The 12,069-nt window shown below is 39.6% G+C and overlaps 1 protein-coding gene across 1 annotated transcript; it reads left to right on the top strand.

Moving 5' to 3' along the window:
* The first annotated feature begins 240 nt into the window (after positions 1–240).
* ATP6V1G3 (ATPase H+ transporting V1 subunit G3) lies at positions 241–11,588 on the top strand. Its single transcript, XM_068199613.1, has 3 exons — positions 241–529; positions 7,858–7,958; positions 11,151–11,588. Exons 1-3 carry the CDS (start codon positions 448–450, stop codon positions 11,322–11,324), a joined length of 357 nt encoding a protein of 118 aa, XP_068055714.1. The 5' UTR covers positions 241–447; the 3' UTR covers positions 11,325–11,588.
* The last annotated feature ends 481 nt before the right edge of the window (positions 11,589–12,069 follow it).

Below are 12,069 nucleotides of genomic sequence, written 5' to 3'. Positions count from 1 at the left end.
TGAGCCTGATTCTCCACTTAGAGGGGAAGTTTTATTTAAAGGTAATGCCAAGAAAGTATTTTTCCCCTCAGTTCCTAGACAAGATTAACTGTATTCTGCTTCAAAAAGAAAAGCCAAAAAAAAAAAAGAAAAAAAAAAATCTCCATTAAAATATAAGCCATTTGAAGTGTTCTTTTTTGCCCCAATGTGTTAATCAGAGATTTCAAGTTCTCTGTGACCCTGAGGAGAGGAGGACATTCCCTTCAGCCTTGCTGCTGTGTTTTTCTGACTGCACTCCCAGGCCTGTGTACCCAGCAGCAATCCAGGCACAGCCAGCTGGGTTGGTACAATCTGGAAGCTTGTTGTAATAACACACAGAACAAAAAACACAAGGAAGAGCCTGGCAGCTGTATAAAACTCCCTCTGAGCTCCAGTCTCCACGGAAGTTCACCAGCCCCAGCAATCAGCATGACCAGCCAGTCTCAGGGAATCCAGCAGCTTTTGCAGGCAGAAAAACGTGCCAAGGACAAACTGGAGGAAGCCAAAAAAAGTAAGTAGTTGGCCTGGTTTTACTGTACTTCTCAAGTGCAAGCCCTTCAGAATTACAGTAGCTCACAGAAAAAGACTATTTCATCTGTATGCATTCACCAGTGCTGAGCCTTGACTGCAGGCAGGCATTAACTCAAATCTGAACAGAGCTTGCTTAAAATCCCATGTGCTTGTGCCTACGTGTACATGTGCCTCATTACATTAAAAAGTATTTTATTTGTTATATTCATCCTGTCAGCTGCATTTGTTCTTCCTTTATCTCAGTGTTGATAACGCCATTACTGCCTTGCTATTTAAATTAAATTTCTACATGCCTTTGGCTGCCAGCTCTGAAGGACCAGACTCCAAACTCTTTATTTTTCTTAATAGGTCTTGCTAAGATTTTTCACTGTTCCTTTTTACTTGCAAAATCCAGTAACTTCTCTCCTAATTGAAGCTGAGCTTCAAAAAATTATATGAAAACTAAGGGAAGACTTCAGCACCCTGATAGTAATCAAAGTCACAGTAAAACCATTGGTACTCTCATTACTGTAGTAGATCATTCACAGTAGTTTTATTACATGGTACAAGTAATTATTTTCCTGAGTGCAGGTACAACCACATGAGTCATTGATCTGCACTAGCACTGAAACATTAATACTGTTTTTTGGAGTGACCTTGCTTCAGAAAACAGCAGCAGAATGCAAAGAAAATGGATGGCAATGGTGTCATGTAGAGCAAGAGAACAGTTAAAGGAATATATTTTGTTTTCCAGGGAGGAATGGAGGCTAAACAGAATAATTTGTGTAGTTTCCATATCCCTTCTACACGTGAATCAGCATTGTTGTGTGCTCCTTAGTTTTTAGTGTGACGTGTCAATTTGTACAGCAGCACACAAAAATAAGTAGAAAGGCAAGTTCCCTCCCTAAGCACCCAGGCACAGCCTGTGCCTTGCAAACACAATAGAGATTAAAACAAATCCTCCCACCTTCATACAACAGAACTCTCTCAGGCAGAAACCTGAAGACAAGGGATAGTTAAGTAGTGTTTTGACCTCTTACACAGCCAAACTAGGAGCTCTGGCAGGGATACTTTTTCCCTTCTCATGTAGGGCAGAGGAAACACACGGCTCCCTCAAAGCAAGAGAGCACACAGCCTGGAAAGGCTCAGCCTCAGTGGAAGGAGTTTGGCCTGAACACAGAGTGCAGAATCAGGCCTTAGTTTGAAGGGGATTACTTTTGGGTTTGGGTGGGGTTTTTTTGGTGGTTTTTTTTTTGTCTGTTTGTTTTGGTTTGGTTGTTGTTTTTTTTAGGTGTTGTTGTTGTTGTTGTTGCTTTAATTTCATTTGTGTTTGTTTTTAAAACCAGAAGAGTCACTTTAGCTTTTTCTATAATGGTCAGTTAAAAAGGAAGCTTCATAAATTAAGGAACTCTAAAAATGAAAAGAATAATTATAACATAAAAGTGATGACCAAAGATTAATGACTTGCAGAAGCCAGACACAGTTATGGATGCATTTGCTCTACTCTGCAAAAGACACACTCCCTTGTCATCACCTCAGCCTCACTTGGAGTGCTTGTGGTAAGAACAGGATTTCTTACAGATAAAGTATCTTCAGACCCCTCTGAGTCAGAAATTTGAATTAAACCACTACCAGTGTTTACCTCAACACTAACACACTAGTAGGAGTTATTAACCAGCTACAGAAAAACAGCTATTAAGAATTTTGCTATCAGTAAAATTATTCAGAATAAAAATATATAACCACTATGGCTTTCTTTTCTATTACTTTTAAAATCACTTTCTTTTAATTTATAAAAATTATTAAGGAAAATTAAGATTTCAATACACAAATTTAAACATAAGGAAACAACCCAGTGACTGCAAGGGAGGAACAGGCTGCCCAGAGCTGGGGAATCTCCATTCTCAGAGACATTCAAAACCCCCTGGATATGGCCCCAATCAAGCTGCCCTTGCTTTCATCAGAGAGTATATCCTATAGGCTCCTTCCAGCCTCAGCACTTCAGTGTGATTCCATGAAAAACCTCTAGAATTTCCAAAATTAGCAGATCAAGAGCAAACTGTTTAAATAAATCCACCCTGGATTTTGTTCTAAACCAAGCATTATAGGTAATCTACCAGCATAACTATACCTAAACAACCATTATATTCAACATTGCAGAAGTCTGCAATGAAGCAGCAAAAGAAAATTTAAAATTTCCATGTTGTCCCTAATTTAAGTATTTTTCATAGCACTGTCACTACACTACCTTAGATAACTATGCCAGCATAGGATAAATACTGTGGGACAAAGGCAAAAGGGATTCTTTTAGAGGCAAATCTGGCTATTCTAAATTGGGATTACTTCAGCAGTTAGATCAAAACAAAGGATTGCAGAGTTTGTCTCTGAGCATAAAAGCTAAGCTGAAAGGCAATACATGAAATGCAGCAGGTCTGTGCGGTGCAGCTGGCTGACCTGTGCGCACACGGCTGGGTGGAACAAGGAGGGAGGTGCTGCTTCACCCCAGCATGGGCAGCTCAGACCCACCCAGCACCAGCTGGGCTCAGCAGCTGCTGCTCAGGGCCTGCACTCTGCAGGGCTGGGCTGCCAGGGAAAGCACTGAACCCTCCCAGCCCTGTCACCTTTGTCACCCCAAGCAGGCACTGCGCAGCACCGCTGCACCGATGGGTCCGGCTGCTGCGCTGACACTGGGACATCAGCTGGCAGCTTGTTCATGGGACACACCAGGAACAGGCATTTGCAAGGAGATGTGACTAGCAAAACTACCCTGATGCAATGCCTTCCGTGTTTACAGTTGATACTCACATAACCAATCAAAATGTAGTGTGAACACACATAATATTGTATATAAACAGTTAATGGGCCTAGGTTTTGCTGACATATGTGCAGTTGTTGGTAATGCAAAAGCCACTTGAAGTAACTGAAAAAATTAGTAAATAAAATTATATTGATACGCATAAAACAAAGCAAAAATATAATGCTAAAGCTCCTCTATACATGCTTTTTCTTCCTTCTTGCTCAATACCCTTTCTCCTGGCATGATATCATTAGCTGATATCATTTATACCTGAAAAATTATTAATATTTTTAAAATTTAATTAAATGAACACATGCAAGGCTGAAATTATTAGATTGATTAAACACATGCCAAACCAGTCTGCAATCCTTTGAACATTTGAACATGGTGCTGCTTTACCTATCATTTTTACTTTAAGCACAATTTGGATCCCAGAAATAACAGCATTGTCAGTGCCAAGACATCAATTCCTGAAAATCCTTTTGGGTAAAACAAGGGAAACAAATGTGTCGTGAACACTGGGCTTAGAAAAACTCATTTTCCTATAGATTTTTATATCTTCCCTTGAATTTCTCATGCCTAATAAAAAGAAAACTCAGATAAAAGATTATAGAAAATCAGATTAAAACCAAATGTTAATCAAAATAAGATATTGTAAACAGAATTATATCCATGGCGCACTCCTGGATAATATCCAAGACATGTTTTATCTACTGAGAAAGCTATATATAATGCTCAGCTGCCTCTATTCTATTTTATTAAAAGTACAAAATAGTTTTCTCACAATGCAGATCCCCAAATCCCATTTTCCAGACAATTTAGCAAAGACAACTGAAATGGTTCTATTTTAAGAAAATATTATTATTTTTTGGCATCTTCTTCAAATGACTTGATTTCTATGCAGAAATTCAGCTAGAAGCCCAGATTATATGTTTGAAACAAAACTCCAATTTTAGCATTGCAGTTTTTGGAAACTAAGATAACTTAGTGTTTGAACAAATTAGAATGCAACATTTTTGCCTCCTACTGTCTTTCTTACAAGATCTAAAAAATCCCAACAACCTAAAAGACAACAATTCTTGTGGATCTAACCAGAGCAAAGTGTTTCATTAACATCACAGAAATACCTAAAAAAGGAATACAGCCTTTCTTCATGCTAATAACACCTTCCCATGTTAGACAAGAAAATCCTATATGGTGCTGACTGGTCACAGCAAGTTTTTTAAAATTTGGCCAATTTAAAACAATGCCTAAAAATGTAGAGGCTGTGGACAAGGATACCAGGCACAGCACTGCTGCTTTGCATCTCCCCATCTTCAAGGATGGAAGGAGAGACAGAGAGCCAGCAGCAATCCTGGCCCCCACAGCATGACCTTTGTGGCAAAAATCTCTTCAAACGTGGGGCTTTCTGTACCTCGTCTCTATGATCCTGATGAAATGTCAAAGGGCCAGGTTGGTTTGCCCATCCTCCTGCACTTCTTGCCCTGTTTTTGCATGATTTTGGCTGAATTTCAGTGCTCCACCACCCTTCAGCCTGTAAGGGTTGAATTCAGCTTGGCTGTGCTCTGCAGAGAAGCCAGCCCAGCAGGTCAGTAAGGCTTTGAAAAGGCAGCCCTGTATTGCACGACTGCGGTAGCAGACAAGTGGTTAACAACAGACTGATTAATTAATTTTGGTTTGTCCCTAGTGGAACAGCAGGTTAAGCTCTAGTTTCTGCTTAACTTAATCAGGTGCAGCATATGCACCAGCGCATATGTTGGCAGTTGCCGATTCTGTCCACAACGTTGTTGGACTAGCAGTAATTTACTCACAGCTTTTCCACTTAATTAAATAGGAAGCAGCAGGTTCCTGCTGTGCCAATCCTAAAGGCATCATGGAAAAATGAAATGGCTGCCACCCTACAGTGACACCCTATGTATTGTGCTTACTCCAGAGCACTGTCAAGAGCTGACACGTATGTGTATATATATACTCTTTAGTTCACTATCTACGTTGTCAGAGGCAACTGAACTGTTGTTTTATAGTTAATCTCTTTCCATTTTGTGCATTTTAAATGGATATATTTATCTATCTGGTGGCCAAATATGCAACATATTTACTACAGATGGCCCCCCAGATGGAATTTGAAATTAAAATCCCACTGATTTTGAAATAATTTAATTTGCTATAGAGATCCAGTTCCTCAGCTGGTGAAATTGGCAAAGCTTTGTTGTAGTCACTCCCCCTGACTGCCAGCTCCAGAGAATCACCCCCCAGCTCCACTCCTACAGAGTGGAAACTCTACAAAAGGCTGATCAGCTCCAAATTTGGAGAGGAGAATAAGGGAAACTTCAAAATACAGACCTGAACCTGGTTCCAAATTTTGTTGTCCAGACTTATGTCAGGCTCTTACACAGATCTGTCAGTTCACTCATCCTGGTCCCAACACTTCATACAGTGAGTGGCAGAAGCTGGGTGAACTCAGCCTTTTTCAAACAAATACAAACTCTGGAAAAGTACCCACTAGGTTTAAAACGGCCTCTCTCCACTTTATACATAAGCACAGTGGCTCAATGGGAGAAGGACTCAGAAATATAATTTCCCCCACACAAGAGCCCTGCACCGATGGACTGGGAGTCAATGAAGCTATCTACTTCCTCAGTAGGCTGTTCCTTCCTGTTAAAAGCCTGTGTACATGCCACCCCCAATGTTCCACAATAAGCAAATAGTCCAGGAATCAAGACTTAAAAGGTAATTCCCATTTTGTGCATCTCTCTGCTTCTACTCACCCATCTACAGATAATTATTTTGGAAGGAGCAATCGGCTGCAGAAGTAATTTCCTGATGAATCAGGTAGTTTACCCAGGCTTTTGCTGAATCTCAGGTGTATTAAAGCAGTCTTCCTCCCAAGTTTCAGCTTCCTCATTATGCCATGCTCAGTGGGAGAAAGTTGCTAGATGATAAGGCACACCTGATAAGGCTTGAGAAGCCCAGCTCAGATGTAACCAAACCAAAATATTTATGTTTGTCTTCCTAGCCTAGACAAAGAATGAGAGAATGTTACGTAGGATTTCAGGAAAGGAGGAAAGGTATCTTTTGTCTTCTGTGCTTGAATTAAGAGCTTAAAGAAAAAGGTTCTTACTGCTCAGAGGTGTTAAATAGGTTGTTACCATAAGTAAATAAATCAATGTGCCACAAGAGATCAAGATGGCCTTTCAGCTGCCTAGGCCACCAGCCTAGGCCACCACTTTCACATTCTTGCGATATCCTAATTTAAGCAACTAAGCAATTTTTCAGCTACTGAAGATACTTCTGTTAAGAAAAGACAGCAACCTTATTCCCCCCACTCCTAAAATTCTAGCTGTACAGCAGAAAGAGACCCCAAAAATCAGCATCAGCCAAGGTATCTCAGGTATAGCATACCAACATTCCATGCAGGAGGTTTACAGTTAGAAAATTACTGTTTCCTCACAAGGCAGTGCAGCAGAATCCTGAGGAGATCCATGCAACTTTAGTGATTTTATAAATGACAGAGAAGCCCATAGGGGGTTTATGACACGCTCGCCAGCTCCTTCATGTAAAACCTTAAACATCACATTTCCATCAAACAGTTTACCCTTATTCTTTACATGACAGCCTTACTAGATCCAGGAAGGACCTTATGTCCAGTCCTGCAACGACTTACATGCTCTTGATTTGACAAGCCCATAGCATTTAACCTAAAACGAGCTATTCACAGCAAACAAAATTAGGTATGTAAGCAAGCCTGGTGAGGAGGAAAGCTCTAGTTTCCACTACACTCTAAAGTGTCACCTTACAGATCACCTTCTTGTTTAAAATGAAAAACAAAACAACAAAAAAAAAATGTAATGACTTTCATGGTTTCTGCACACTGGCAAAGAATTGACCTCCTTCTCTGAATCATTCAGCTCTGCATTTAACAAAGGTTGGTAGAAAAGGTTGGGGGAGGAAAGGACAAACCCTGAAAGTTGCAACTCAGTTTGGTAGTGGTTAAGACATCTTACATTATTTTGGATATCTGCCAGCTCTAAGCAGAATCCAGTTGGTGTGGGATGAAGGGATTCTGGCAACCAATCAATACAGGAAATCTTACAGAATAACGTCTTTTCCCATCCGTGACAACTAAAATCTGTTATCTGGCTGCTACTATTGCTGATGAAGAAAAGATAGATATTTATTTAAACACCAAGCCGTGATTAGAAAAAAAATGCATTTGTGTTGTGGGAAGATGTCTACTTGCAGAAGGACTTCTGTTGTCAGCAAACCAAAAAGCTCTTCACTTGATGTGTGCTTCTGCACAGGAAGTTGGTCTCAGAAGAGGGGTACTTGCATGACTGGCTAGCAGTCAAAAAGTGTTCTAAGTAAATCACTTCATCTCTTCTGACCATTCTTGTGCAAATAAATCCAATGGACAAGACTTTGAGCAAAGTCAGTGCTCTACTATGGCAGCTAAAATATCTCTGATTTGGAGAGCTTCATCTTTGGGGATAGAGGGATGGTATGAAATAAATGCCTCTTTCTTCCCCCTCTAGGAAAGGGTAAAAGGCTGAAGCAGGCCAAGGAAGAAGCCACAGCCGAGATAGACCACTACAGACTACAAAGGGAGAAGGAATTTAGAAACAAGGAAACAAATGTAAGTAAGAAACGTGCATGTGTTCTTTTGTCTTACCAAACTGCTCAATGGTAAACCAAATTGTTTCCAAGTGTACTACCTGGAGACTTCTGCAAACCAGTGTGGTCATACTGATTAAACAAAGAGGTGTCATCTACAGTGTCTACATGCTTCATTTGGACTTTTTCACAGGCTTTGAATGCATTTGTAGAATAAACTGTGGACATTCACCACTAAAATGGTCCAGATTCCATATTTGGTTCATGCTTATGCTTTGAAGACGTATGTCCCTTAAGGAAAAATACTTTTGGGTCCTTTTTCTATAACCACAGACAGACGTGGTTCCTGTCCTGAAACTGGAGGATTCAAAAAGGTGGATGTGTCAGTAAAAGCAAAAGTTTAAAATGCTTCTTTCCATTTTGTTCCACTTTAGCTGTCTCTTTTCATTACATATAAGACCACATTCCTTGTCAACTGAAGTCACCAAAACTTTGGAGTTTTTCACTGTTTCTATAGTAAAAGTGGTCTGACTCGATATTTTCCTATCTGAATAAAGTAGTTTTATACACTTATGGCATTTTTCTCTAGTATTTCCATGAAATTCACAAACTCTTTTTACCAGGTGACTTTCCTCTTACATTCTTGGTCTTGTTTTCTTCCCCAGGTTGTATCATGCAAAGACAAGGAAAGTACTTGTGCAAAAGCAGACACAAAAAGGAAAAAAAAAGCCAAAGAGGTCAAACAAAATCTGTTCTACCTACCTGTCATTTCAGTCACACTTCACATCAAACATTTTCCAGCAGGGCTGACAAGCCTTAGGAATATCTATACACACAAAGTGTTGGTATCATACCCTGCTAACCCCCAGACACACTGTCACAGAGTCAGGCTGGGTAGAAGTGTCTCAAATGTACAGTTTCAGTTATTTACTGACACCAAAATAAAGTATAAACACCTCTAACATTTGTTCACCTTTTCAGTCTAGCCATACTTCTTGTTCTAGGTCTTGATAGCAGAAGAGTAAAGATGTTGCTTTCTTGTGAACTCCATTTTGTCATCACAACCAAATTAAAGCTTCAGGGAAAGGCCACTATTGGTTGACAGAATGTTTCACAGGGGCAGGACAGAGCACATACTGCTCCTCAAATGACAGCACATTGTACAAGATCGTTGCAGTCCTCGTGCACGTTCCCTGACCCCCATTATGTAAACATTCACCTTCCCAGACCAATGCCATCATTGTTAACCTGTGTCTGGGAGGCAGTCGGGAGCTCCAGCAAAGCCAGTGCAGAGGGAGCTCTGATGCCCGGTTCAGTTTAATTTCTTGGGTATTTGGACACAAGTATTTTTAATTCTCTGTCACAGTCTCCTCTAATGCCATTCTTCCTCTTACTTTGTGTCGCTTGTATCCAAACAGGAGCAAATTTTCTCATACTATGAGAGGCTTCATGTCCATCCAGAATTAAGAACAGCAACAGAAAAATAAAGATTGAGGTTAGAATGACAATATGCAAAATCTTTTTTCAAAGCCTGCAAAATTTTTTGCCTGGATCTCAAACCAATTTCGCTTTTTCACTCATTGTCTGAGATCACCTAACTCTGGAGAGGTGCAGCCTAGTTCTGAATTTTGTGGCTTCTGAGCCTATGTAACATTTTAGCAGCTTTGAAATGGCACTAGCATAAAACCTGTGTGGGAAAAATAAGGGAAAAACCTTCAAGGTCAGCAGAAATCATAAACTAAGCAGAGCATTGCCTGCATTCTGTGAGAAAAAGGTCCTCAAATTCAGAAGCTGAAGAAGAGAGGGGGAAAAACACATAGAAGAGTATGAGTTTACTATCTCAAATGACATTAGCATGAGCTGAGAAAGCAGGTCTGCAGAGGCTTTTCTTAAAATTATAATACTTTTCTTGAGGCTTTTCAAAAGTATTTAGTGGCTGGATAACATGCAACCATCTGGGATCTCAAGGAAGTTACTTTCCCCAGTGGAAAAATTCAGTTCCATAAATCTGGTCTAAGCTGTACAACCTTTCCCACACGCAACCCTTGCAACTTGTCTAAAAGTTAAAATAAAATGTCAGCTAAAAATAGTTATTATAGAAAACTATAATCTTTTCCCAATACTTATTATTATGTCTGTAACCTTCATTTCTTCCAAATTGAAAAATGGTGTGCATGTGGATTATGGACAAATGTCTTACTACATTGCCAGGTACTGATAAACAGAAGAGGGAAGATGACCTATGCAAAAGATGCTTTTCCTTCTTTTAAGGACTAAGTTGGGCTGAAACCATATGGAAAATAGAGTTAATGACCCCTCCCTTGTTTCTGGTCATGCTCTAGGTACCCCACTAATATACCAGAGGTTAGCTCCACCTGCTAGTTCACCCCAGAGAACCGTGGCAGGAATAAGAACAATATTTTACTTATGCCTTTCTTATTCTGCCAGCATGCAGAAATGTCTTCTTCTCTCCACATGTAATTCTTCAGCTGGAAATCAATTTCTCTGCTGGTATCCAAAGGACTTTTCCATAAGGGAAGCATTCAAGGGATGTTGGGGCAATGGGGGAGGAGGGAGCAAAGTCACAGATTTGGAACGTGTGCATCTGTTTATAACATAACCTTGCTAAAATGTTCAGTGAGTCTAGAGTCAATTAAATTCTAACCGAATGTCCTGATATTAACTGTGCCAGAAGCTGTCTGGTATTTCGCCAGATAAGAAAATGTAACATTAAAAGACCTTGTCTGAGGCCTGTTGAAGGTTATACATCACTAACTGCTGAAGACATTTCAAGTACTCTAAAACTGTAATTATGCATTTTCAGGAAGGTTTTTCCATGTCTGTTCCTTAGCTGCACTCACAGGCATTCTTAGTGAGGCCAAATGAAGGCACACAGTGATAGAACTTAGCTGCCTAGTCATTAAAATAGAAAACAAATTAAAATGAGCCATATAAAAGACAAAACATACACAATGTTTTTCCCATAGTGAGCTGGGAAACTTTCATTACATAGGGAGATTCCCATTGCTAATGAGCATATGAGAGTTGCCTTTAATCCTGTTTTTATGCCTACAGTTGAACCCAGATCAAACCCTCACTGTTTGGAAGCACTGTGATGTGTTTGTGTTATGTTTGTGCTACATGATGAAGAAAAGTACAATAAACATGGTTATATAAAGCCTCTCATTTTGCTCAGAGCTCCTCTGCTTTTCAGGTAATGGGCTCCCAAGGTAACCTCTCTGCCAAAATAGAAGAGCAAACAACAGAAGCCATCCGAAACCTCACAAGCAGCTACCACAGGAACATGGAGGGCATGATGAAAAAGCTCTTGAGCACAGTATTTGACATCAGCCCTGAAATTCACCCAAACTTCAGACCTGCAGTTTAAGATTCATTAATGTGCTGTGTTTGCAAAGCAAAGTAACCTTCTTTCTTGATAAGCATAAATACTTTCTCATATATTGTTTTTGTATGTGTGAGAAAAAAAGAGCACTGAAGCCAAAAGCACACAATTCCACACAGGCTTTTGATGTGACAGAAATTATACAGGGTTTCACAAGCATTTGTTGGAATATTGTTTCCTGTAGCTAAGCCCCTGTCATTTAGGAAGGGACAAGTCAACAACAGCAAAATAAATGATTATTTGACACCAGCAGGTTTTCAGTGGGAGTCTTTGATCCTTTTGTCTTATAAAATGTTCTGTACTTGGATGTTATGTTGCATAAGGTCTGTTTATCCTAATCTTTACTGTACTTCAAGTCATATGAAATAAAATATCATAAAAAACTAAAATGGAACATTTCTGTTTTTCTTGTGACACACAGAGTGGTCAGGTTATGGACCATACAGGAACATTTGATTTTGGTCAAAAAGAATAGGTCAAAGCATTTTCAATTTTTCTATGCTAGTTTAAAGCAAAATGTAGTTAACTTGTACAAAACTATGCTTAAAAGCCGTACTTAAATTACTATATTAAAATTTAACTACACCACAACTACAAACTTTATATAGATTTGTTAAGTCTGAAAAATGAGAACAGGCATAATAATTATTTACAAAATTGTTATGATGCAAGGGCCAGGCTAGCACATCTATTGTATGCTATACAGTTACCCTGAAAGCACAGGAACCCA

The sequence above is a fragment of the Anomalospiza imberbis genome, chromosome 9 (genome assembly GCF_031753505.1).
Source record: "Anomalospiza imberbis isolate Cuckoo-Finch-1a 21T00152 chromosome 9, ASM3175350v1, whole genome shotgun sequence".
Classification (NCBI taxonomy): domain Eukaryota; kingdom Metazoa; phylum Chordata; class Aves; order Passeriformes; family Viduidae; genus Anomalospiza; species Anomalospiza imberbis.
Note: the sequence above shows the minus strand (reverse complement) of the source record. Positions and strands in the feature narration are given on the sequence as shown.